Source organism: Chlorocebus sabaeus, chromosome 21, assembly GCF_047675955.1.
Source record: "Chlorocebus sabaeus isolate Y175 chromosome 21, mChlSab1.0.hap1, whole genome shotgun sequence".
Classification (NCBI taxonomy): domain Eukaryota; kingdom Metazoa; phylum Chordata; class Mammalia; order Primates; family Cercopithecidae; genus Chlorocebus; species Chlorocebus sabaeus.
In genome coordinates, this window is record NC_132924.1 from 24,513,426 (window position 1) to 24,541,200 (window position 27,775).

At 38.4% G+C, this 27,775-nt stretch overlaps 1 protein-coding gene across 4 annotated transcripts in view; it reads left to right on the forward strand.

Moving 5' to 3' along the window:
- ELMO1 (engulfment and cell motility 1) overlaps nucleotides 1-27,775 on the forward strand; it is a 578,573-nt gene that overhangs the window by 189,543 nt on the left and 361,255 nt on the right. For all 4 annotated transcript variants that reach the window (XM_007981596.3, XM_007981595.3, XM_073008962.1 and 1 more), the window contains 3 exons: nucleotides 6,946-6,981; nucleotides 18,121-18,220; nucleotides 26,309-26,460. In XM_007981596.3, the coding sequence (XP_007979787.1) occupies nucleotides 6,946-6,981; nucleotides 18,121-18,220; nucleotides 26,309-26,460 (288 nt within the window). The remainder of the gene's footprint in view (nucleotides 1-6,945; nucleotides 6,982-18,120; nucleotides 18,221-26,308; nucleotides 26,461-27,775) is intronic.

The following is a 27,775-nucleotide window of genomic DNA, read 5'->3' on the forward strand; positions in this document are numbered from 1 at the left end:
TGAGGAAGTGTCATTTTGACAGAGCACGAGCACAGTGTTTAAAACCTGAGTTTAATTGTTCTATCCGTCATAGGGTTTTGAAATTTCATTCCTAATTTCTGCTTGAAACATAGATGTGAATGCGAATACAGCTGTGGGGAAACATGTTGTCCCAGCCTGAGCAACATAAGGGATATTGAGGAATGGACAGTGTTTCCAGAGACAAATATCAAAAAGATGGATATCAAAGCATTTCTCAGAAATTTTTATTTTATTTTATTTGAAAGAAGAAAAGTTGTATCCACAACTCTAAGTCCAATGTCATAAAAAATACTGCTCTTCTTTGGGTTTTAATAAAACACCACAGTCTTTGTCCATGCCTCTGTGCACACAGACAATGAGACAGCCTACTTCTGTGTCCTTCCACTGTTAGTCAGTCATCACTAGGGGCAGAAAAACAGGGGAAACATTTCCAAGAATGAAAGGGCAGGGTACTTACAGTTTCCTTCCCACTTGGCAATGTGATGGGAAAATTACGCTGCTGGAATATGAGTAAGCTGTAACACCACCCTGGGCAGGACAGTCAACTGCGAGCAAAAGTTAAATTCATGTATTTATGATGAACTTGGAAAGTTTCTTTTTTTTTTTTTTTGAGACGGAGTCTCGCTTTGTCGCTCAGGCTGGAGTGCAGTGGCGCGATCTCGGCTCACTGCAAGCTCCACCTCCTGGGTTCACGCCATTCTCCTGCCTCAGCCTCCCCAGTAACTGGGACTACAGGAGCCTGCCACCACACTCGGCTAATTTTGTGTATTTTTAGTAGAGATGGGGTTTACCGTGTTAACCAGGATGGTCTCTATCTCCTTACCTTGTGATCTGCCCACCTTGACCTCTCAAAGTGCTGGGATGGAAAGTTTTTTTAAATTAACTTTCTTTCCTTATGAAAAATTATTATCTGTCATTTGAAAAGTGTATAAATAAACAGAAGGAAAAAATAAGAATCATTTGTAGTGTGCCCTTCTACAGACAACAATTTTTAATATCTTGATGAATATCCTTTTTTATATATTTTAGATACACATGCACAGGCTTTATAAAAGTAGAATTATAATACTCATGTTTTTATAACCTGCTTTTTGTAGCTAACAATATTTCCATGTGACAAATATTATTCTCCCGTCATTTTTGTTGCCTGCATACTGTTTCATTTTTGCAGCTTTATAGCTTATTGTGTATAATTAATATACAATAATTTGAGGAATGTGCATAGTACGGTGAACTGTTTCCATATTGTAGGACATTTATATTGTCTTCAGGGTTTTTCTCTGAAATTTTATTTTATTTTATCTTACTTTTTTTTGAGTCAGAGTCTTGCTCTGTTGCCCAGGCTGGAGTGCAGTGGCAGAGTCATAGCTCACTGCAGCCTTGACCTCCAGGGCTTAAGCAGTCCTCCTGCCTCAGCCTCCTGAGTAGGTAGGGACTACAGGTGCCACCACACCTGGCTAATTTTTAAATATTTTTTATAGAGACAAGGTCTCTCTGTGTTGCCCAGGCTGGTGTTGAATTCCTGGTCTCAAGTAATTCTCCTGCCTTGGCCTCCCAAAGTGCTGGGATTATAGGTGTGAGCTACCGGGCCTGGCTTTCTGAATATTTTAAAATCAGCTTTTCTTTTAGCAAAATCTTTGTGGATATTTAATTTATTTTGTTGGAATAAAATTCCTGACTCAGAGAATATATACATTTTAAAGCTGTTTTAAAATAAGAATAGCCCAATAGCTTGCAGAAATGTTCTAATTTATACTTTACCATTCTTGTGGGAGTATGTCTATTTCCAATACTTTGGTCAATACTGGGCTGGCTTTCTGGTTTTCCTCAGAAAGATAGCAGTGGTGTTTGTGGAGTTCTAACTAATCTGGGGAATTTATAAGTGCTGTTTTATTTGTTTCGTTGAGGTCATTTCTCCAAAATCTGGCTGTAGTATTAGAAACATTGGAAGGAGTCCCATAGTTATTTTAGTGATATGTAAAGTTCTTACGTAATTGTCTTAAAAAGAAACATTAATTGTATAAATTATTAGTCCCCTCCGTACTGTGTCATACATATGACACAGATGGAAAAGTCTATTGCTGTGTGTATGGATGACATGTATATGAAAATTGTCATTGTTGCATTAATACAAGAACAGTCTTAAAACAGGTTCCCTCTGTCTCATATTAACCTTTCGCTGTTCAAATTCTTTTCATCTTGCCTGAACCAGAGCTGTTTTCATTTTCTGGGTGTTGTGAAAACTGAGGTATGACTTGAATTATACACTTTGCTTTGATGTTCCCTAGCACCCACACTTGAGATGGATTTGTATGTTTTATTCCTTTAGCAAAATGCATATTACTGAATGCTGTACCATACTCCTGACACTGGGTTAGGCATGTGAGGGGTAAGAGGAGGTGCATAGAGGATAACACAAAGATGTGTATGACAGTTTTCCATTATGTGTGACCTTTTCTGGAATTTTGCCTTCACACAAAAGATAAATGTCTTTTTTGAAACTTTGTTAACCTCCAAGGACACAGATGATCAGCTCTAACTTATGCCATTGACTCTGAGAACTTGGTGTCTCTTAGAAGCCTTGGCTGTTCTGGAAGTTCCAGTGCAGGCCAAAGTGATTCATCTACTCACTGCCTTGCAGCCAAGGCCAGCTGACACCATGCACGTTTTGCACTTTACCTCCTCGGAGACGACAGACCCAGCCAGAAAGAAGCTGCTCCTGTGGTCTCTGCAGTCAACCCCAGCTGTAAAGGCTGCCACATCTTCCCAGCGCTGTCTGCTGTTTTCCTGGAGCCTGCAGTGCACTCTGCATTGCTCAGGGAGCTCCAACTGAACAGCTCCTGAGGGCTCTGCCAGAAATTTGCATCACAAAGGCCAAAGAGGCCAACCTTCTTGGGCTTTGTCAGAGATTGTGTGGCAGAAAATTCCCTAAACAGGATCTGCCCCCTCCTCACTCCTTTTGCTTTCTCTGTGCCTCTTTGTCCTTCACTCTGGTAATGGAAATGAGAAGGGGTCACACAGTCCATTTGAAGAAGAGATTATCTTCTGCTGGCGGAAAAAAAAAAAGAAAAGATGCTATTCCTTGGGCTGAGTTGAGAGGTTTCTGGCCACTGTGAAACAGCAACCTTTCCAGAGTAATTTCTCTTCTAGTCACGTTTCTCTAAAAAAAATGGGTATACTAAGAGAAAGTGAGAGAGAGAGACAGACAGACAGACACACAAAATCCCACTTAAGGCAGTAGACAGACGTTGCAACAACAGTTTCTCTTCTCCTTATGCGTAATCAGAAGCCAAAGTGAGGGTGCAAATTTGAGGAGTAAGAAGCACTGTGACTCAGCACTGAGTTATGTCTGTGCTCTGGTCAGGGAGAGCTCTCCAAGGTCATGGATACTGGAGGAGGCGGAACTCGTATAAAAACCATAAGCATGCTCAGGCCCCAGGCCAGAAAGTTATTTTAAAACTTTACAGCGACCACTTTATATATTACACACACACACACACACACACACACAATTTTATTTCAAAACCTTTTTAAACTTAAAACTTGTGAGAACAAAGCAGAAAATCCCCACTTGCTCTTTTCCTGGAGACCCCATTTAAGTTTTACCCATTGTCCCAGCTCCGTCCTTTAATGGAAAGAATCTAGCTCCAGGTGGCACCTTGCACACAGGTGGCCCGTCTCCTCCTAGTCCCCTCTGATCTGGAATTGTTCTTCACTCACTCCTTTTCTTTCATGACTTTGGTGTTTTCAAATTATAGGTTAGCCATTTTATAGAATACCCTCTAATTTGGGTTTGTTAAAGGGTAATTTGTTAAAAGTAATTTTCATGGGAAAGTAAAATCATAACTCTCATACACATGTGAACATTGATTGTACAAATTGGGTAATTCTTGTCACACCCAACTAAGTCACAGTTGAGGAATGGAGGCAAAAAGCACATGGGCACACAGTGCACCTACTCCAAGAATTGAATTATCTGCAAGCCCAGCTGCTAAGGTGGCCTGATGTAACCCTAAGACCAGTTTAATCTAGTAGCTGCTAAAATGACCTGCTGTGACTCTAGGACTGGTTTTACCTACCACTGTCACTCACCAATCAGAGCTTAGCAGCTCTCAAAAATTCTTGTGCCTATAAACTTTCTTTCAAAACCATAGGTAACATTCCTATTTCTAATAAAAATCCCAACGTTTTCTTTGTTCCTCAGACATACCAAAGTCTACCGGTCTATGTGTATGCTTCAAATTGCAATTCTGTGATTCCCCAGTAAAATGTTTAATTTAGAGGTTTCCCTCTATATTACATTTTGATTTCAGATATACAAATAAATGTGTGTTAAAATAATTTATTTTACTCATATGGTATGGTGAAACCAGGCAGATATTGTAACTTTAAAGGAAAGGTCAAAAGAGCACAAATTTATATGAAGGAAAGGAATGTTGAGATGAATTGCAAATGGAGACAAAACTGGTTTTCCACCAGTGGAAAGGAAGTCAATTAAATCACTGCAAGACAGGATATATATATGTATATATACACACATCAGTTACCTATACATTACAAAGAGTTGTAAAATAACTCAAAGCCAACAGGCCTAGAATCTCATAGCCCAAAGAATATGTTGTAGGCACTGCTTAGTTTTTTACTGAAACACAGAATTTTGTTTTCTACACATTTTTCCAGTGTTCTCTCATCACAACAAACATTACAACAAAAATTTCCCTTCTCCTTATGGAGACCCATATTGTATGTCTTTGGCTGGAATACAACAGATGGTTGTGATTTTTTTTTTTCCCATTTTGTCTTGTTGATGGCACATGGTATCTCTTTGTTTTATTACTGGTGGTAACTTTGACTGCTTCATTAAGATAGCATCTTCCAGATGTCTCCACTGTAATACTTTCTCCCTCCCTTAGCAGCTAATTCATGAAAAGTTTGTAGGGAGACACAGTGAAACTATGTAAAGCCTCATTGCTCACCCCAATTTCACCCATCAGTTTTGGCATTGACATTTCTTATCTGAATTAATTATTGCTCTGATGATTTCCAAAGGGGAATTTTCGAATATTATTATTTCTTCTACATGTATTAGTTGGTTTTCTTTGGTAGTAAGAGCTCTGTTTTTTCCCTATGTATTTATTCACCTACATGTTTATCTCCCGTGGGGAGCTCATACTAGTTCCTGAGAGCCACTTTTGTACAATTCTGTTCCGCTCTGCGTTCGTTGATCTCATGTTGGTTCTTTAAGTTGGCCATAGTGAGAGTTGTTACACCGTGGAAATTGGAAAATAATATCAAGCAGATTTGTGTGTTTTTCCCCAGAGATCTGGTGTTTCAACATCAGCACATCACTCTGTAACAATGTGGACTCATTCATTCCTGTTTTATTCAGTGGGCTTAATCTATCACTATTATTATTGATTTTGATGCTCAACGTGTCCCTGATTTGGCCTGTGGGAGCTTTTCCAAGGTGACTTCTGTGTCCTTTTGACCTGTATTTCATTATGTTTTGAGCATTTCTTTACTTTCTGGCTCAACAAGATGTTCCAGAATTATCTAGATCTCCTTGCCCCACCCCCTAACATGAGCCACTTCCCCAAGGAGCACCAGTTCCTTTTAGTGGAGAGTAACCTCTGGCCCTAGCGTGCTGCCGACTTCTGCTCAGGCCTGCTTCCCCTTCTCCCCCTTTCACCCTTTCACCCTGCCCAGTTCCTTTTTGATGAAGGAAGGATGGGAAATAGTAAATACTTTTTAAAAGAAAGACAGGTAGAGGAGGGGGAGCAGAAGAGGAAGAAAAAGATCTCTTTATATACATTTTTAATCCTCCTCCCGCAAATTTTACCAGAGACTAAATTTAGTCTTCACCTGGTGACTTGAGTTTCTGAAGTGGGTACATTTTATGTGGTTGAGAATGTGAACATTTCTGAAGAGTAAAATCATTTGTCAGCCATGTCAGTCCCTACTCTGGATGTACCTCACATTACACTATTGCCACAGTGCAGAGCCCCAGCCCTCAAGCAGCTAGAAGGATAGTGAGATGTCCTGAGGCTTATAGCTGATGTGTCTTCAGGGCCTGTGGCCTGTAGATGCAGGCACTACCTATGCTGTTTGAGGAAGAGAAATCAGAAGTCAGAGAGACTTCCCAGAGGAGCCTAGAATGAGATGAGTTTGAGGGTGGGACTTAGTAAGTTAGGCAAAGAGGGGATGGATGTTTCATATGGAGGGAAGATCATACTTAAAGTCAGAGAGATTTGGCAGACTTGAGGAATGGGAGATGGTTTGGCCAGTTTAGAAACACTTATTTCTTCATATTCTTGAGCCTAGTTTAAAAACAACAACAACAACAACAATAATTACCCTTTCTTGTAGCCAGATTTGCCTATTCTAAGCCACCAGCCCAGAGTTCCAGTTTTGGAGTTCAATACTAGTGCAATGTCTTATTGCAAAGAGATTGATTGCAACGTCTTCCCGCAGAAGAAGCCACCTGAGGGAGAACAGAGCAAGTAAAATTAGTGGACATTCTACCAAGGAAAGATAATAAATTATTTCTTTATAGTCTAGTGCTTTTTGGCTCAATGTTTTTTCATTGAAAATTTATCAATTCCTATCCCTGTGTGTACCCCCCGCTCCATTGAACACAGACCCATTCTGATCTAAATGGACGATTCTGGATGCCTTTACTCATAAGCAAATGCAACTGGCTGATGACAGTAGTTTAATGCTGATCTTTTGATTGACTGTTTCTGATCATTAAAGAACACCAGTTGATTACTTTGAATGATGTCTTGAAATGGATAAAGTTCTTTTACTTCATGGTAGTTAAATCTGTCCTAAATCTAATCCTGAGTTTTCTTCAAGATATGTTTTTTATGTAAAAATCATTGTTTTTAAGTATGCTCCTCACATGGTTGTTTTTAAATTTTGCAGGCGATACCAGAAATTGCAGAAGATCATGAAGCCTTGGTAAGAATATATGATCCATGGATATTGATGATTTAACCCTTCCTGCTTTCCTGCATAATTGAACCCTGTCCTGTGACTGATTGTAGAACTATGCATCTAGTATTTTGAATAAGTGATTTCTTATTGTTTTTGTTTTCTGTTTGATGTTCTTTTATGAACAGCTTCTTCAAAAATGTGTTTTCCCCCTTTTTTTGCTTTGGAGTAGAAGGAGTATTTTATGTATATAACCACTAAGTGATGCTATAACCACAGAAAGATTGCTACCCTCCTTCTGGAGCAATGCTAAGCATAATTTTATGTATTACTTTAAACAAAACTTTCTTTTTTGTGGCCTGTGTGATGTTCAAAGTCAAAAGTCTTTGATTTTCTTCAATGGCTCAGAAAGAAAAAGGATTCACATTTTAAAAAGTATCCAGGATTGAAGGATGCAATGAAAATTATTTACTTTGAGTCTGAGACAGTGCTCAATCACCTACCTATGAAGTGAATTGGATAATTGTGTCTGAAGATAGGAAACTTCTTTCTTAGAGTTTTCCATTCTAAGTTTCTCTCTTAACCATTAAACAGGGTGAGTCCAAATATGGTCTAACAAACTCTTTGAAGTAAGCTGGACAGATTTTCATGGTGCCAAGCCATTAAGCAGATAATGTCAGTTTGAGAAGGAACACTGACCAGCATCTCAAAGGTGAACCTTATTTTGTAAGCTCTCAGAGAAAATCCTCATCACCTTCAATGTACTATAGTATTATGCTGGTCTCAAATCTTTCATCTTCTTCTACCCCTCACACACAGAAAAGTATGAGTTGCAGGAACTCTTCTGTTTATTAAATTCTAATAAAATAGAAAGCAATATTGAGCTTCTAGGGGAAAGCTTCTTAAATTTCATTTTGATATATTTAATACAGTAGAAGCACTTAATGGTAATGGCAGCAGAAGCCACTTTTTATGAGACTTTATCCTGGGCATTGTCTCAGTGTTTACACTCATTACTCCAAATCCACACTTATATTTAACATACAAGCTTGGTATTTCCTTGGTGCAGAAGTTAAAATCAGGTGGAGGAGCTGGGATTCAAACTTACTTTCTCCCCGTCTACTTAATAGAATTTGCAAATATGGAGGAATTTGGGGCCCTGAAGCCAAAATAATTTCTTTGAAATTTATTAGCCAGTAGTTTTAATCTTTTGGTGTGTAGATATGCTGGACAGTTTGTAGTTCATGATTTTTATTGATTAATCATAGACAGAAATCAATAGTCAAGGCTCTGGTTCTGATAATGGCAGAGTGGCACAATCAGACTAACACAGATAGCAGTTATGAAATCCAGACAAAATATGATAAACAAAACATCTAACACCAGCTGTATGAAGGCACTGGATAGCAACCCAAAACAGGCAGAAGGTAGAGGGAAGTTAACCCTTGAGAGACCAGATGGGGCTTTGATGGGATTTGTGTGTTTGAAGCTTTTTCCCTGAGAACACCTACTTATCCAGGCAGCATGGGGTGGCAGAGAGCCTCCGTCTTAGTAAGTTACTAAGAAGATATACTTTAGGACTGCAGAGCAGCTAATTAGAGGGAATCTATGAAAGAAGAGAAGCTCAGAGAGTGGGAGACTCCATATACACATATAAACCCTGTCCCAGTTCACTGCTGATCATTGAAGCGTGAATGCACACTTTAATGGTAAAAACAGCAACTGGAAACTAAAAGATTTGAGCAGAGACGTCAGCTGTCACTCACTGCAGAGTTTAGACTTTTACTTCCTGCTAGAACAAAAATCATCACTCTTCAGAGGAAAAAGACTGAATTCTGAATATTGACAGTGTTTTGTTCACAATGTCCAGTATATGATAAAAATTTACTAGGTATGTAAGGAAATAGGAAAAGATGACCTACAGTTAAGAAAAAATGTAGGTAGTAAAAACTGACACTGAGATGACCCAGACGTTGGAATTAGCAGATGAAGGTTTTTACAAAACTTTCATAAATATGAAAACTTTCATAAAAACTAAAGAAAAGTGTGAGTGTAATGAAGGCACAGATGGAGAGTCTTAATAGAGAAATTGAAACCATAAAAATAACCAGATGTCAGTTATAAAATTGAAAAGCACAGTAAAGTGAAAATTTTACTGTATGAGGTTGAAGATACCAGAAGAAGAGACAGTAGCCTTGGAGATATATCAGTGTAAGTTACCCAATCTGAAAAGTAGGTAAAATGAATAATGAGTTCTTGACCTGTGAGATAATAAGTGATCTGAAATACATTTAATTGGAGTCCCAAAAGGAGAGGAAAAAGAATGGGGAAGACAGATATTTGAGGAAATAATTACAGAAGAAAATAACGATGGAGATATATGAAGCAAGTTCTTCAGAGTGGTGAGACATGATACTAGATAGGTATTCAGATCTGTAGGAAAATATGAAGAACAACAGAAACAGTAAATATGTGGGTAATATAAAAAGACAAAATATAATTTTACTTTCCTTTAAATTTCTTTAAAAGGCTATAACTATATAAAGCAAAAATTATAATACTGTTTGGTAGGGTTTATGACATGTGTAGATGCAATATGTGTGACAATGAGAGCACAAAGGATGGAGGTATAAGAGAAACTACACTACAGCAAGCTTCCTAATGTGTAATCTTCCCTTTAAGTAGACATTAGTATATTAATGGTGCACATTGTAATCCACAGAGTCACAACTAAAAACAGTGTAAGGAAGCATAGGGCAAAATACAAAGGAGGAATTAAATCAGACTCCAAAAAAATTTTTTTATTAATTCAAAAGAAGGTAAGAAAAGAGAAGTAGAATAAAATATAGTTGAGACAAACAGAAAACGAATAAGTTGGTTGATTTCAATCTAATCATATCAATACATTACATGTAAATAGACTAAGCAGCCCAATGAAAAGGTTTAGATTGTCATATGAAATTTTTTAAAAAGCATGGCCCAGCTCTATGCTGTTTATAAGAGATCTACTATAAAGACAAGGGCACATGTACGTTGAAAATAAAAGGATGGAAAAACATATACCATGCAAATGCTAATAATAACAAAACAATGGTTTTATATCAGGAAAGATAAGACTTGGAAGCAATATATTATCAGAGTTAAAGAAAGGTAACTAGTAATAAAAATGGTCACCTCATTAAGATTTAATCCTCCTTTGTGTTTTAAATGTGTGTGCTCATTTAAAATTATTATACATGTATATAATAAGGTTTTAAAATACATGAAGTAAAAAAGGACTACTAAAGAGAAAAAGAGGCAAACCCATTAGCATAGCTGAAGGTTTTAAAACCAGTCTTTCCTAACTGGTATGAAAACTAGGCAAAATAATAAGGATATAGATGATTTGATCAACACTATCAAGGGTCTTGCCTTAATTGTCATTTATAAAGCATCAGACTCAACAACAGCAGAATAAGCATTATTTTCAAATGCACATGGAATGTTCACAAGATAGTCCATAGTAAGGCTGAAGAATGTTCAAATGATTAAAATTACGCAGATTATGTTCTTTGATCACAAGGAGATTAAATTAGAAGTCAGTAACAATAAAATAGCCGAAAAGCCTCAGATGTTTGGAAATTAGAAAACACTCTTTCATACTATCCAAGAGTCAAGGAATAACCCAGTTGAAATTATGAAATATTCAGTAATGAATTTCATTACTATTCAGTAATGAAAATACAATATACCCAAATTTGTGAATGCAGCTCAAGCTGTGTTTAGAGGGAAATTTTTAGCTTTATATCTATGTTGAAAAGGAAGGATGGTTTTTAAAAAAAATCAGTGGTCTAAGTTGCTACTTAAGAAGCTTTAAAAATGTGAAGTAAGTAGAAAAAAAAGAATAATAATACCAATCAATGAAATAGAAAAGAGACAAATAATAGAGAAAATTAAAGCCAAATATTTATTAGGAAAAAAAAAAAGAGAAATCCAGTGTCAACACCAGGGATAAAAGAGGGAATATCACTACAAATCATACTGACATTAAAAATAAAATAAAGGAATATTGCAAATAATTTTACGTTAATACATTTAACATTTTAGCACTTGGGGAGGCCAAGGCAGGTGGATCACTTGAGCCCAGCAGTTCAAGACCAGCCTGGGTAACGTGGCAAAAACCTATCTCTACAACAAAATTCAAAAATCAGCTGGGTGTGATGGCTTGTCCCTGTAGTCCCAGCTAATCGGTAGGCTGAGGGGGGATTGCTTGAGCTAGGGAGACGGAGGTTGCAGTGAGCCAAGATGATGCCACTGCATTTCAGCCTGGGCAACAGAGCGAGATTCTATCTTTAAAAAAAAAAAAAAAAAAGAAAGAAAATTTAGGATGAAATAGACAAATGCCATGGAAAACAGATTTACAAATGTGTTAGCCATGGAAATGCATGGCTTTGATTTCCTTTCAGGAAAGAACTTGCCAAGAAGGGTGCAATTAGCTGATAGTTTTCAGTTATCACACATTCCAGATTCATGGCATTCCAGATTCATGGCAGCTTTCAGTACTCTCCCAAGGCAGTCTTTAGTTATTGAACATGGTGGGGATACCAGAGCCTGGTCATTTCTACCCATTATGGGATTTCTCTAAGAGGCAGTGTTTGTTCTACAGCATCCCACTGAGTTGGCTAAGACATTTTCAGATCTGCATTTGCTTCCTCTTCCCCTTCCTTTCCCAGGCGTCAGATCTGTTTCATGGTCCCAAGGCTTTCTATACCCAATCCTGCTCTCTGCCTGCTTTGTCTTTCATGGGCATTGCCCAAACTCCCACTCAATCTCTGTTCTCATAGCTCAATCTCAGCATCTGCTTCCCAGAGGACTAAAACTGACACATCAAAACTGACTCGTGATGAAATAGAAAATTTGGACACCCATAGTTATTAAAAAATTGAAATTGGCCAGGCGCAGTGGCTCATGCCTGTAATTCCAGCACTTTGGGAGGCCAAGGCAGGTGGGTCACGAGGTCAGGGGTTCAAGACCAGCCTGGCCAAGATGGTGAAACCCTGTCTCTACTAAAAATACAAACAAATTACCCATGCGTGGTGGCAGGCATCTGTAATGCCAGCTACTTGAGAGGCTGAGGCAGAGAATTGCTTGAACCCGGGAGACAGAGGTTGCAGTGAGCCAATATCGTGCCACTGCACTCCAGCCTGGGCGACAGAGCGAGACTATCTCGGAAAAAAAATTGAAATCATTTCTCGAAAACTTTCATACAACAATAACTGGTTACACTGGTGAATTCTATATTATATGGTGTAGAAGAAATATCAAATCTAAACACATACTTTCAGAAAATAGAGGAGAGGGACCAGTTCTCATTATTTTATGATACCAGTATTACTCTGATACCAAAACCTGGCAAAGACAATACAGGAAATAAAAATTATAGACCAGATGCAAAAATCCCCAGAGGCATATTAATAAATATAATCAAGCAATATATTAAAGGGATAATACCTTGTGACCAATAAGGGCTTATCTCAGAAATAGTTTAACATTTGAAAATCAATCAAGCAGCTCAGCGTTTTATGAAATAAAGGAGAAAACCTAAAGAGAAAAATCATCTTAATGGAGAGAGAGCATTTCATAAAATCTAATGTCTATTAATAATAATTCTCAGCAAGTTAGGAATAGAGGGAACTTCCTCATCTTGATAAAGTCATCTACAAGAACCCCATCATACTTAATGTTGAAAGACTGAATGTTTTCTGCCCTACATAAGGCAAATATGTTTGTTTTCTGCAGTTCTGTTCAACCTTGTGTAGGAGTTCTTAGCTATTGCAATAAGTCAATAAACAAACTTAAAAGCGTAATATAAGAAAGGAAGATGTAAAACCATCTCTATTCATAGAAAACATGATTATTTAGAAAATTCTTAGGAATCTACAAAGAAACTGCTAGATATAATTGAATTTAGCAAGGTTTCAGGATACAATGTCAATATATAAAACTGAATGTATTTTTATATGTTAACAGCAACCATTGCAAATTAACATTTTAAATTTTTCACTTATAAAGTGTCAAAATCATAATTTATTTGTGGAAATAGATCTTAAGTTATTTTTAGGGATAAATTTATCGATAGTCATGCAATATCTATTTATTTGCTAAAAATAAATGAGAGAAAATAAAGAAGATCTAAACAAGTGGAGGGATAGATTTCATGGGTTGGAAGATACAATATTATTAGATGGCAGTTCTTTTCTGACATCCTTTGGCAGGGACACAGAGCCAAAGCATATCATCTTCAAACTATAGCTTCAGTGCTATATCAGTTATTTTTAAAAAGAATTGCAAGTCAATCCTAAAAACCAATGGTAATGCGTGGGACCTAGAATAGCCAAAATGATCAACAATAAAGTTGAAGAGTTTCGTTGACTGATTTCAATACTTACTATAAGGTTAGCTGTCAAGATGGTCTGATACTGGTATAAGGGGGTAAACAGATCAATGTAGTAGAATAGAGTCCAGAATCAACCTGCACTGAAATTTTTAACAAAGGAGCTAGAAGAATGTTTGCTGACATAAGTCATGCTTTCTGAAGGTAAGTCATGCTTTCTAAAGGATGACTTATAAATCCATACCTTTAAATGTGTATACATTTTACTTCCTCAAGGAGGAAAACAGATGGAAAACCTCAGAGGGCAGGGCAGAACTATGGCCATTAACCTCGACAATTAATGATCTGATGAATACAATTTGTTATAGCTTTAAAAGTGACCTTTATTTTCATCTTTTTTCAAATTCTGTATTGGGGCCGGGCATGGTGGCCCACGCCTGTAATCCCAGCACTTTGGGAGGCTGAGGCGGGCAGATTACCTGAGGTTAGGAGTTTGAGACTAGCCTGGACAACATGGCGAAACTCCATCTCTACTAAAAAAACAAAAATTAGCTGGGTGTGGTGGTGTGCACCTGTAATCTCAGCTACTTGGGAGGCTGAGGCAGGAGAATCGCTTCAATCTGGGAGGTGGAGGTTGCAAAGAGCTGAGATAGCACTATTGCACTCCAGCCTGGGCAAAAGAGTAAGACTGTGTCTCAAAAAAACTAAATAAATAAAAATAAAAAAAAAATTCTATTGGGCTTACCACTCTATGGAAACATTTGGAAGCACTATTCTTTTATAAAATTAGTAGCAGAAATTTACATGCTTGTTCTGAGATTGGCTGAATTTTGTTGGAATGAAGATGGTGTCTACTAAGTTGATGAGAAACATTTATTTGAATCATTCCAGCACACATGGTGTGTTGGCTGTGACAGTGGCTTTCCACCAGCATGTAAAATTTGCAGTTGACTTAATTTGTGGCTGTCAGTACTGCACAATCTTTAGCCTAACACTTACAAAATACAAATAATCCAAACAAATAAAAATGTTCCCGGATATGCCATGTGATTGCTTTTTATCCGTAATTCTTTTAGCCTTGACTCTCTGTACCCAGCACTGATTTCAGAGGCAGGACTTGCCCTCTGCTTTCCCTGTTTGGAGCCTGAATTACTCCTCTAGGAGTGGAAATAAACACCTATGTCAAGGTTCAGTAAGAGCTTTTATAGCCACCTCACTTGAAAGAGGTGATTGAATCCCTTGATTTGGAATGTAATAAAATTTTAGCATGGCCATCGTTTCTTTGCGACTGAGAGTTTGAAGTTGAATTTGGAAAAAGTTATTTCGTATGGGAACTTACTATGTCACCCAGCAACCAGTCCTAATGAATTATATATGTTATATACAGAATATGTATGTAATACAGAATATTATGTAATATGTATATATTATATACCTATGTGTATTTTACATAAATATTAGATACTAGTAATATGTAAAATAGATCCTATTATATATTCCTATCTGTCTCTCCCTATCTGTCATGTCATTAGAGAGACCAGGAGAACTATCCTTCCTCTGAGTACCTTGACTGGTGTATGCTGTGAAAAAGCTTTACTCTCACTTACCAATCATTCCCACTAATGGATACTTGAGAAGCACAGATAGCTCTATTTGCAGTCTCAGAAATGGTGCTCCACCTTCTTAACAGCCATAGAAATTGAAATCTTGACTCCCAAACAAGCGTGGGGATGTGGAAACCAAATGATACCCTTTTTCCTTCTCTTCAGCCTTTTTCCCCCAAAGTCCTTGCAGTCTGTTCTGTCTGAGGAGTCTGTAGACAGAGCTCTGGAGTGTATTTTTGGAACGATTGACTGTACCAGATGTTACTAAGATCATTTGGATTAGGGTTCTGTTGAGCAGGTAGCTAGGGAGCAGAGTCATGTTGCTTTCATGTATTAGAGGACATAAATATACTTTATCTTTTGCTTTTAAAGGAGCTACTAAAGACTAATGTCATCTAGTTTCCTTATCTTATCTGAGTGCTATCTAGCTAATGGGGGTGCAGAGAAGAGGTTTTTTGTTGTTGTTGTTAGTTTTCTTTTTTCTTCGAGACAGAGTCACTCTGTCGCCCAGGCTGGAGTGCAATGGCATGATCTTGGCTCACTGCAGCCTCCGCCTCCTGGGTTCAGCCTTCCAAGAAGAGTAGCTGGGACTACAGGTGCCTGCCACCATGACCGGCTAATTTTTGTATTTTTAGCGGAGACAGGGTTTCACCATGTTGGCCAGGCTGCTCTCGAACTCCTGACCTCAGGTGATCCGCCCGCCTCAGCCTCCCAGAGTGCTGGGATTACAGGCATGAGCCACGGCACCAGGCCAAGAGTTTGGTTCCATAGTGTGTGTGTTTCTCTGCCACTGCCTGTTCCATTGCCTGTGCTGCTGTTGATGTCACTGAGGCAGGTTTTTTGCCTTGTAGAGATGCTGTGAATGCTGTCCTCCCGTGGCGTGTATAGGGGATTTTTTTTTTTTTTAACATTTGAGGTCTTTTAGTATGCTGGGTATGACCAGATGTCCACTATTAGTTATCATTTGGTTCTTGTTTTTCCTCTTTTTAAGTAAATAAAATAAATGAGCTAATATTGCTTACTGCTAATGCTATATGTTACTATGTAATAAGGTTTTCACAGTAATACTAATGCCTACCCAGTCTGTTAATAAATCTTACTAATTGCTTTTATTTCCTAGCTCTTATTTTCCTGAGGCAATCTTTTTACTTTCTTTTCTGATTTTTTTTTGTTTTCCTTTTGCAGTCGGATATTTGGATTTTCATGTGACCCATTGTCTGTAGAAAGAGTCATTCTGGAATTTTTATTTAACCTTTCTCACTACTCTCTTCAGCTCAGTATCCCACCTGTCTTTGTAATGTTCTGTTCTGTTCTTCAAATAAGTTTGTGTTGTCTGGTTTGGAATTTCTTTTTGAGGCATGATCCTTTGATGCCACCTAGGGGGCACCTGTAAGATCAAGGTTGCCCTGTGCAGCTCTGAAAATCCAGAGGTATTAGCTGCTTTTCCATCTGGTCTGAATGGTTTGGCTTTCCTTGCATTGCTGTTTTTGCTTTCATTTTCTAGTTCTAAGAACAGAGAATGTTTAACACAAGGTGAAATATTTGAAAATCTTGTGCTTCATTTACCTTTTAAAAATTTCACTTTTGCATAGTGAGAATGTAGTAACACTCACACGCTACTTACTATTCACTGCACAGCATTTGGAGGCCTTTAAGCATGTTTGCTTGTTCTCATTTCTCCAGAAATCTGTGAGCTAGGTGTGACTACCACTGCCATCATCATCCCCATTTTTAATAAATGAGGAAACAGAAGCATGGGATGGTGCATAACTTGCCTACTTAGGTCTGGAGGGAGAACCCCTGTTGTCTGACTCCAGAAACTACCTGCTTAGCCGTTTTCGTTTAGCTGGTTGCATCCCCTCTGTTTTCCCTGGTCTCCGGCAGCTTTGGATCTTTGTCTTTCCCTGAGAACCACTTCCCCTTTTATAGGTTCCGTTTAGCATTACGTCTTCTGTGGTGGTGCAGAATTTCAAAGGTTGTTTTTGAGGCTGGGCCAAATAGAACAGTAGGAAGAAGGGAAATTGAGAAGCTGTTTCGAAAGAAATGTTACCTGTTTTCTATTCTACTAGTTGGAAATAAGTGGGAAGGTTCACTCTAAATATGTTAGGAGACTTTGTAGGGTATCAATAATGGTATGCATGAGCCTACAAATGAAAAATCTATATAACCAACTTTATTTTTTTAAAAATTGAGCCTAGGAATCAGTGCTGTTGTGTAATACATTGTGCAGATCTTGATTGGCATAATTCATTGTACTCAAAGAAAGAGTATTTATCATAAAGGTGTTAATATTTATGAAGATGATAATTTACAATAAAGGTGAATATCTGTAAAAGATTCTGTGCATCTAAGTCTCTACTAAAGTGTTGTTTTGAAAGCTCTAGAAACCAGGATATTGTCTAATAAGGGTCCTAGGTGGAACTCCATTTGCCTGAGGCTAATCTCTGGATTTTCAAACCACATATTAGACCCACCTTATGGCCTGCTGAATCTCAGCAAGTCTTTGTCAGCAAACCCATTATGTGGAGTGATTATCTCCATTGATATGCCAGAAAAGTTATTAACTAAAGACGAAATGCTGGCCAACATCAAAATGAGTATGTTTACTTGCATATATGTTTGTGTCTGTGTGTCCACACAGGGATGTATAGACCACTTAAAAAAAAAAGTACTAATTCTCTTAATAGAAGTATTTTTAATTTTCTCTTTTGATGTGTATGGGTAATAAAGGAAGCACATTGCCCTCCCTAAGCGACTCCAAATTTCATTAGCCAAGAAGCTTTTCTTTAAGTCATCATTTACTAAGTATCTATATGCTACATGCTTTATTAAGTAAGTAGCACTGTGGCTAAATAGATATCACCACTCAGTTTTTCAGCTGAAGAAATAGAGGCTCAGACAGGGTCAGTGAATTGCCCAGAACAACATAGCTCACCAGAGCAAGAGTTGGTGTGAGCCCAGGTCTGTTGGATGCTGAAGCCCTGGTTGACCTCAGCAAGGCCATCTGAGCCACTCATGTTAGTGTCATTTCTTATCACTCATGTTAGTGAGAAAGTCACCTGTGGTCCTGCTGTTTATCTCTTGATCTTTTAAAATTCTGCTTGTATTCACTTTCCCAGAACTTTCTTGCTTCTGTGTCTTTGCTCACCTTTCGGGTTCTTGACTCTTGTGCCTCCCTGTCTTTTTCAGCTTTGGAGACATGCTGTCCTTCACCCTGACGGCCTTCGTTGAGCTGATGGACCATGGCATAGTGTCGTGGGATACATTTTCGGTGGCATTCATTAAGAAGGTAAGGCGGACTCTGCCTCTTTAGGCTTTCCTTGCTGTCTTCTTTCATAGCTATCTTTCTCTGCTGTGAGGATATTTCATAATTGTCTTTCATTTAGTTCTTTTATATATGAAAATGGTTATGATTTTTTATAATATTATGTATGAGGGTATCAGGAAACCCAAATTCTATATAAAAATGATTGTAAGAGATTATAAGGGATTGCATGTACACAGCCATAGCTCAGGCCAAATCAGTGTGTCACACTGTTAATAACTGCACAAGTGTCTGTTGATTCCCCGTGTGTGACTCTGTTGGTTTCAAGTCCTAAACAGAGTTCCTACTATTGTCCTTCTTGAGCCTTTTATCCCCAGCCTGCTGTCCAGGGAAAAGGAAAGGGGCAAAGTATACCAATGATCTGCACACCTAGGTTTGAAGCAAGGATGTATGAAAAGGAGGGCTACCTGAATCCATGTGTCTTAAGCAGAATGAGTCTGTTTACTTGTAATCATGGTGCAATGAATATCTCAGACATCACCCAGTTCTACCAATTCTTCCTTTTGGAGGAAGCAAATGAAGATGGACCTGGTGCAGGGAGAGGGTGCAGAAAAGCCCCACCATTCCTTGCAATTGAAGTATAGCACATTTGCAACTCTGTTTCCATTCTTCTGACTAAAAATAAACAGTCTTGATCTTGTTACTCTCAAATGTAGATTAAATCATGGACAATTATCATTTATTGATTTATTTTTTCCTTTCTTTGTATTTGCGAAATGGTTTATAAATTCATTGGCATATCTCCTCCCTACCGTTGTATTAGTAATAAAGAGATGTTTGGAATTCATAACTTTATTTCATAAGTATCAGTTACTAGAAAGAGAATTTCAGTGAATCTGTGCAAGCCAGAAAATCAGAGCAAAATCCGGTAAGAGTCACTTGAAGTTTTTAAGCCTTTTATTTTAAACTAATGGTAGACTTAAAGAAAAGTTGCAATAAATTGGACTTTGGGAGGCCAACACAGGTGGATCATTTGAGGTCAGGAGTTCAAGACCAGCCTGGCCAACATGGTGAAACCTCGTTTCTATGAAAACTACAAAAATTAGCCAGGCATGGTGGCACTGTAATCTCAGCTACTGGGGAGGCTGAGGTAGGAGAATCACTTGAGCCTGGGAGGCAGAGGTTGCAGTGAGCCAACATTGTACCACCGCACTCCAGTCTGGTGACAGAGTGAGACCCTGTCTCAAAAAGAAAAAAAAAAGTTAGTACAGAATGTTCCTATAAGCCCTTCATCCAGCCTCCCCTAAAGTTAACATTTTGCATAATGACAGTACGGTTGTCAAAATTAAAAAATAAGCTGTGGTGCAATGCTGGCATTTGATTTCACCTGTTTTTCTATGAATGCCTTTCTCTGGTTAAGGATCTGATCCAAGATCCCACATTGAATTGGGTTGTCATGCCTCCTTAGTTTCCCCGAGTCTGTGACGGTCCCTCAGCTTTTTTGTTTGTCATTTGTGGCTTTGACATTTTTGAAAGGTACCAGTCAGTTATTTCGTAGAAAGTTCCTCAATTTGGATTTGTCTGATATTTCCCTCATGGTTCAATTAAAGAGGGTTATGCATTTTTGGCAAGAATGCTACAGAAGTTATGGTACATCCTTCTCAGTGCGTCCTTTCATGGGCACATGATGTCACTGTCCTCTGACTGGTGATGTTACCCTGGATTACATGGTTAGGTGACATCTGTTGGATCTCCCCACTGTAAATGTGCTGCTTTTTTTTTTTGGAAATTAATCATTATCTTAGGGGAGATGCTGCCTTGAATCAAAGGGCATGGGATGGCCCTAATCTGTTGAATGAGGGGGGTAGGATCAGAGGGCCCACAGATGTCATGCCTACACTTTGTTTTATGTTCATTTAAGACCAAAGCTGATGGAAACCCGGGGCCTTGTTGACACATCTCGGAATCAACTCTCTTTCGTTATGTAAATCCATAAAGCCAAAGGGGATGAGCAAAAGGAACCCTGTAGAAAATGCACAGAAAAGGAAGAGGCCCCTTTTTGCCTGTATTTGTCAGTGGTATGAATTGCTATAAAGGAAAGGAACTGTTAGAATTGCCCTTAAGAGTAATGCAAAAGCCGCAATTACCTTTGCACTAACCTAATAGCTAAAGAAGCCAAAGAAATCCCGATGTGTTATGAAGTACCTTCCTGCCACCTTTGGTGGTGGCAGGGAACGTAAGCATTAGATTATGAGAGGAGAAAATAAATTGCACTAGTTTGCCTCTCTAAGATCAGTTCTAGAGAAGCAGTTCCAAATCTGAAGATGTGGAAGTATCACTGATTTTTTAATACTTAACAAACATTTTAACATTTTGAATTTACAGCAGGCTTTCTTTTCTACCTCCAGAGTGCCTGGCTTGTCTGTTATGAGAGCCTCTTTTGCTATAGAATGTAACAACAATGTTGTACTGAATGTGAATTCCTTGAAATTATGTTCTGCTTTCACCAACATTAGCTCTTTTGATTACACACAGCAATCCTTTCCAGAACAGAACAGATAGTCTTGTTATTTCTGGTTAGGAGGCAGGGATGCAGTGGCTTGCCGAGGTTGAATGAGGTCACATAGTGAGTGGGCGTCCTTGGTCACATGGTCAGAGCGCTTCTCCTCATCATCATGCACCTGTGCTTTCCAAGTGGTAGAAGGCATAGTTCCCGGAGCCTCACTTAACCAGCCTGTCTTTTACATATTCCTCCATGACCTTACTGCTAGAGTTAAGTGATTTCTTCTGCTCTCTATTCCCCTGGGATCTCCTGAATGCCCCTGTTCCAGCACTTGTCACATTTCGGTGCATTTTTTGTTCGTTTGACAGTCTTTCCCAATAGAGTATTACCTCGGGAAGGCAGAAACACGGCTTTCTTCATGACTTTATCCTTGGGGCCTGGCACAGAGTAAGGTCTTAATACATTTCTGTGACATGAATGAATAAAATTTGCTTGGAAGCATTAAAAATACCCACAGAATTTGAAGAAGAGAAAGGAAAAAAGTGGTACCATATTTAAATATATTTTAAGTAAAATTTCAGTTTTGAGTGGAAAGGAATTAGAAAACTGTGTTTCTTGTGAGCAGTGGCCAGAGAGAATGGCAGTCATTTAGTTTTCTCACAACTTAAGAAAATATTTTTCATTCATTGAAATTAATTCAAAAATCATATTAAATGTAAGAAAGTAAAGACTGACAGTCTCGGTGGTTTAAATAAAAAAGTAAGTATTTTTAAAAAGCAACACATTTAATCTATTTCGTGTCCTCATTCCCAGTCATATTTTCTTTGCATTGCTCCTTAGAGATGTGTTACATGAATCTGAAAAATAGTCATCAAAAAATTACTTACTTTTCTGTAAGGTTAACTTTTTTATTCATTAGCTGGACCAAATTCAGCACTTTGACAACCCAGGAATTGTATGTAGGCAACTGTCTTTTAAATGGAGCTTTATCTCAACAAAAATCGACTAGGAAATGGGCTGACAAAAGATGCCTATCTCTGTGGTCTAGAGTTGGCTTCCTATTAATGCCAAATTCATACCACTTTGGAGAAATATTTTTTTTCCCTGCCAGCTTCTGTCTCCTTCTCTATTACTTTATCTGTTTTGTTATGTGTGAATCTAGATTCTGGTTTACAAATTTTGGCTGCAATAAATAGCATCATTTCATAAACAACTCTGAAACTTGGAATTCCTTGATACCAATATATAATGTTGTTGCTTTTTAAAGACTCGGCTACTTAGGGACAAAGTAAGAAAACATGGAGTAGAAAGAAAAGAAAAAAAAACTTTATATGTTATGAGTTGGTTTTTCCCTAGCCAATTATAATATCAGTGCCTTCTTTTCGAAGGAAGGTTTCGTATAAATGCTCCAGAAAACGTTAGCTGTGCAGGAGAACCTGGCTCACCCCACAAATGTTTTCAGCACCTGGACAAACATCCCACCATATTGATTTAGAGACCTGGTAATTTTTGCTTCTTAAAAATTTGTGAGATTTACAGGCTTCTACCTAGATAATTTTAAATACAGGAGTGGAGCTTCATGTTCGCCATGTTTTTTTTTTGTTTTGTTTTGCTTTTGAGACAGAGTCTCACTCTGTCACCCAGGCTGGAGTGCAGTGACGTGATCTCGGCTCACTGCAACCTCTACCTCCTGGGTTCACGCCATTCTCCTGCCTCAGCCTCCCGAGTAGCTGGGACTACAGGCGCCTGCCACCACGCTTGGCTATTTTTTTGTATTTTTAGTAGAAACGGGGTTTCACCATGTTAGCCAGGATGGTCTCAATCCCCTGACCTCGTGATCTACCCGCCTCAGCCTCCCAAAGTGCTGGGATTACAGGCGTGAGCCACTGTGCCGGCCTTCCATGGTTCTTTTAGTTTTTGATAACAGGAGAATTTTAAGATCTCATTCTAAGTGATTCTAAGAAGTATTTATTGGATTGTTGATTGATGCACTGTAATACCCCTTAGCTTCTTAAAAATTACATAAATATTTCTCTTTTATTTAGCTAAGATTTTCAAATGAATGAGCAGTACAAGGAGCTAGTGTATATAAAATTACTGCTGACTCCTCTTACTTACTACTTCCTTATGATACGGGCCTACTTTTGAGAAGCTGGACTGTGGCTGGCTTGGGTTGGCTCACTTGTGTCACCCAGAAGTGCAGTGATGGAGTTGGGATAAATTGAAAGGCAGAGGGAATCATTATTACTCTTCTGTGGGATAAAGGAAATGAAAATTTAAATAGACATGAATAACCTCTAGCTATACGAAGATCTGTAGTTTTCAAACTGGACATACAGACATTTGTCCATTAACTGATTTATACATTCAGTTATAAGGAGTTGGTCTCAAGTTCCCTGGAGGACGATAGTTATTACTTTCACTTGGATCAGCTCTGATGCCTTGGTTATTGATACTCATTCAGTGAAAGTATTAGGTCATTTGAATACCTGGCTAAAACCAGTGACAAATAAGACAAAAGAAAGAAGTTAAGTTTCAGAAAACTGTTAGCATGTACTTCAGACTTGTACATAGGACTCTAATGCATTGAGTGCCCCAGGTGTGTGACACAAAATGCTCATTACGGAACATGCTTTAGGATTGCTGAAATGGTTAGGTTCTTTATGTCAAGGAAGAAATGAATTACTAGAAAAATGAATTTTAAAGAATACTTTCATGAAAGTAAGGGATTCATTTCTTAGGAGAAAAATATGTGGAAATAACTAATGGAAATGGAATATGTATGTGGGATATAAATATGCCTAAATTAAAGCAAAGACAGCAGATTATTTTTACCACCATTGAGCAAGCCCACTGGGAGCAGGGAGGAGTTAATGATTCATAGAGAACTTTAAAACCCATTATGAGAAGGTGTACTTCCTATCAGAAAACACTTGAGAGTAGGCTGGGTGCCGTGGCTCACACCTGTAATCCCAGCACGTTGGGAGGCCGAGGCAGGTGGATCACTTAAGGTCAGGAGTTCGAGATCAGCCTGGTCAATCTGGTGAAACGCCGTCTCTACTAAAAATACAAAAAATAACTTGGTGTGGTGGTGCACACCTGTAATCCCAGCTACTCAAGAGGCTGAGGCGGGAGAATTGCTTGAACTGGAGAGGTGGAGGTTGCAGTGAACTGAGATCACACCACTGCACTCCAGCCTGGGCAACAGAGCAAGATTCCATCTCAAAAAGAAAGAAAGAAAGAAATAAAAAGAAGAAAACACTGAGAGTTCTGATTGAATATTTCAAGAAAGGAAATACTGTAAAAAGGATATTTATGGAAGTAGGGGAATAATTCAGGGGGTAAATTTCCATTTGATGGAAAACTTGAACATAAAAGAACGTGCAGAAGACTGTGTTTTAGTAACCCAGCAATGAGTTAGACCACTGGGCCAGTGTCATGTATATACTATGTATCAAAACGGAGACATGTCAGATGTATCCCAGAGATGTAAAATAGGGAGCTGGAAATATGAATCACTAATGATTATGGATTCTTAGAAAAGAGTGATAATTGGGAAGAGAGGAGTACGAAGACAATGAGATTGATATTCCCTCCATTTAATTTTTTGCTTTTTTGAAATATCCAAATGGTGGCATCCTTTTGGATGCCAAGAATAGGCCCTCAGTGTACTTCATGGTAAATGCCTTTTTATCTGTCCATAGTAGACTGTAAGGTCCTTGAAATTTGTTTGTTCTTTTCATCTTTGTATTTCCAGCTCTGTGGGACAGGGCAAGCCTATTGTATAGCACACAAGCAATGCATGTTACTGAAATGGATCAATTATTGATGAGTAAATATTGGCTGAATGAAAAGAGTGCATGAAGATGGAGGTGGAGGGTGCTTGACAATATCAGCAACAGCTTCTCAGGCAGAAGCCTCCATGCAGCCTTAAGGCACATCCAAATTTAATAAATAGAGACAAGCAGGGGAGCCGGGAATGAGGAGAAAATTAGTTGCAAGAAAATCTGAAGTATTGTCAATGAATTTCTTTATAAGTTCTTCAGTTTCCTAATACCAGTGCCAAGAATTATGCCGAGAGCATGAAAAATGGTTTGGTGGGGTAAGGGAGGAGTCAGAGAATTTATTCTCTGTTTAGAAGATATCTAAATTAAGCATTAAACCCTAAACACAGTGTAATAGTAATTGGATTTTTGTCAGAGAAAGATGGCCCTAGGGAAAGAAGGGTGGCCTTACTATGGTAGATTTGGTGGATTGGAGCAAACTGTGAGGAGTAAGTCAAGGGCTTGCCAAGGATAGTAAACATGTTGGAGAAGTTTATTAGCCATGAAAAGAGCTGAAGCAGTCTTTTGAGAACCTTAAAATTTCCATACTCTTCCTGAAGTTTGTATTTTAAAATAATAGCTTTTCAGAATGTAAAATCATAATGTCACCGCACTTCTTCACATTATTCATTTCCCACCTCTGAGATCCAGATGTAGCTGGGGTAGGCAGAGTGTTGCGATCTGCATATCCCACCCCTCCTTTCACCTGGACATCAGCGGACTAGGGACAATTCCGATGGTACCTGGGAATTGCCATGGTGCACTGTGCATTTATCATGTGCAAGGATGGAGAGGAGATGAGGCGAGTGGTCTCTGGGGCAGCAAAAAGGGAGAAATTAGTGTTGACGGGGAAACAGCAAGTGTTTACTTCTTGTGGAACCAAGTTATTTAGCTTTTAAGAAAGCAGTCATTATACTGATATAATAATGGCTTTTTATTGTGAGTTGTCAACAGACAGTAATAACTTTTAATGAGGCCTCTAAAATAAGACCTTTATGGTACCCATGTGTTTGGATTACTGTGATCCATTATTCTAACCTCTATTTTTTATTTTCCTCTTACAATGTGATTTATTATGTTTGGGGATTTAGTGATTAATTCCTTAGAGAATCTAATTTGGAGCTTAAACTAGTATTTTAACTTTTAGTACTGCTCATTTAAATGATTTCCTGTTTGCTAAATTTAGGAGAGATGAAAAGAACTTATTTTAACCATCAGAAATTGGAAGAAAGGGGTAACGAGTTTTTCATTTAAGAGAGTGGCCAGTGACTGAGAAGTTGCCAGTTGAATTGTGTTGACAAGTGAGATTTGTGAGAGTCCCCTAAGAATGCAACAAGAACATAATAAGCATATAAAAGCCATGGATTGTGTGGATGAGGGAGTAGCCTGGGAATGCAAGAGGAATGGCAATTAACATATGTTGAAATTACCGTCCCAGAGAAACACAGGCATCCTTACAATATATGTGTTGAAATTGTCTGCCCCTAAAAGATGAAACTCAGGAGAATAGTCCTGGGAAATACAGAAAGAATAATCTTTGGAAGTATGTCTTTTTGAAAAAATTTGCTTATCAGTGAATTATAGAGATGTGATAAATCATGCTTTGTGATGATATCATGAATAATCCCTGGATCGATGGGTTTCTTGCTATTTGCTGTAATTCCAGGTCATCCTCAGTGTCTGGTGTTTCTTAAATGAGTTCCCGATTTGCTTCATTTGTTCCCTTCTCCACGTCTCTGCTCTACTTACCACGAGCAGTCAATTGTGTCCCACTTGGATTTTCAGATAGCAAGTTTTGTGAACAAGTCAGCCATAGACATCTCGATCCTGCAGCGGTCCTTGGCCATTTTGGAGTCGATGGTGCTCAATAGCCATGACCTCTACCAGAAAGTGGCGCAGGAGATCACCATCGGCCAGCTCATTCCACACCTGCAAGGGTAAGCATGCTGAGATGCTCTGGGGAGGAGAAATGCTTCAGGAAGATGGCCACGGTGATGCACTGGGAAACATTTTGTGTTTTTATAGTTTGGTTAAATGTATAGAAAAAAATCTCAATTTGGCATATAACCAAACCATGTGTCACACTGGAATGGCATGGTTACTTTCCCTTGGCCCCTGTCCCGCACTGAACTCCAGACTGGTTCTTGGCACTGCCTGTCCCCACATCTGGCCCTTGGTAAGCTCTCAATTTTAATGCATATTGGTAGATATTGGCAGAGTTTTACTTTTAAGAAGGTAAAACAGGATGATTTGTTCTCTTAAGTTCTCTTTCCTAAACCATCTAAGTTAATGTTTTCTGTGATATAATGAGTATTTTCATAGTTAATTAGAAATGTAATGTTATGCCTTTTTGCTAGGAATTTTTAAAGGCAGGCTTCTTTCTTAGTTATGCTCAAGGTGATTCTAGTGAGTTGCTTCTTTTGTATTTTATAATAAAATAAAGGTTTTTTTTTTTTTTTTCTAGTAGCTTGAGCTATAAAATGGAAGTAAGATAGCTGCCTCTGCAGCCTGCAGTCTTTGAGGCATTTTTTCCCTTCTTTCCTCCCTTAGGTAACTAGGAAGGTTGTCTCTGATGATACCAACCTGAGGAGGACTCTATTGTACAGTGCTACTTTAGAAATTAAAGTATTTTGGGTTGCAGTGATAATAAACATTGTGAGCTCGCTCACACAGGAAAGGAGGTTATTGGAACAATACTGGGGTACCTTGTAGAATCCAGAAATGACATAAGTAGCTAAGCCTTGAGGAGGAGAGAAACCATAGCTTCCCTGGAGTCCTCAGCAGATGGCCTTTTCTCTAGAATTGTGGTTGGCACTACAATGACCCAACTCCCACTAACTCTTGCCCCTGGTCCAGTAGGTCGCAATTCTCAAGAGGAAACCCGATTGGCCCATTTGGGTTGGTGGTGCAGGGTGGGAATGGTTCTCTGAAATGTTAACTGTTGTGTTTATGATATAAACTACCAAAGTAGATTATATTAGATATATTTTTTCATTTGGAGGTGGGAGGATGATCAGCTTTAAAATTTAAGTCACAGAAGCTGAGGATTGTGGTGGCCTCAGTGATTGTGACCTCAGAATCATAATTCTTCAAAATGATGAGAATGTAGGTAGCTTCTCTAGAAATAAGACCAGTTTCACATTTCCTTTGAGTGTGAACTGTATTAATTTATGTACTGTGTCTTTTCTGTTAATCTCAAAGGCACATTACCAAAGTGAAGAGTTTATTATTCTCCAAGTACTGTGCTAAGGA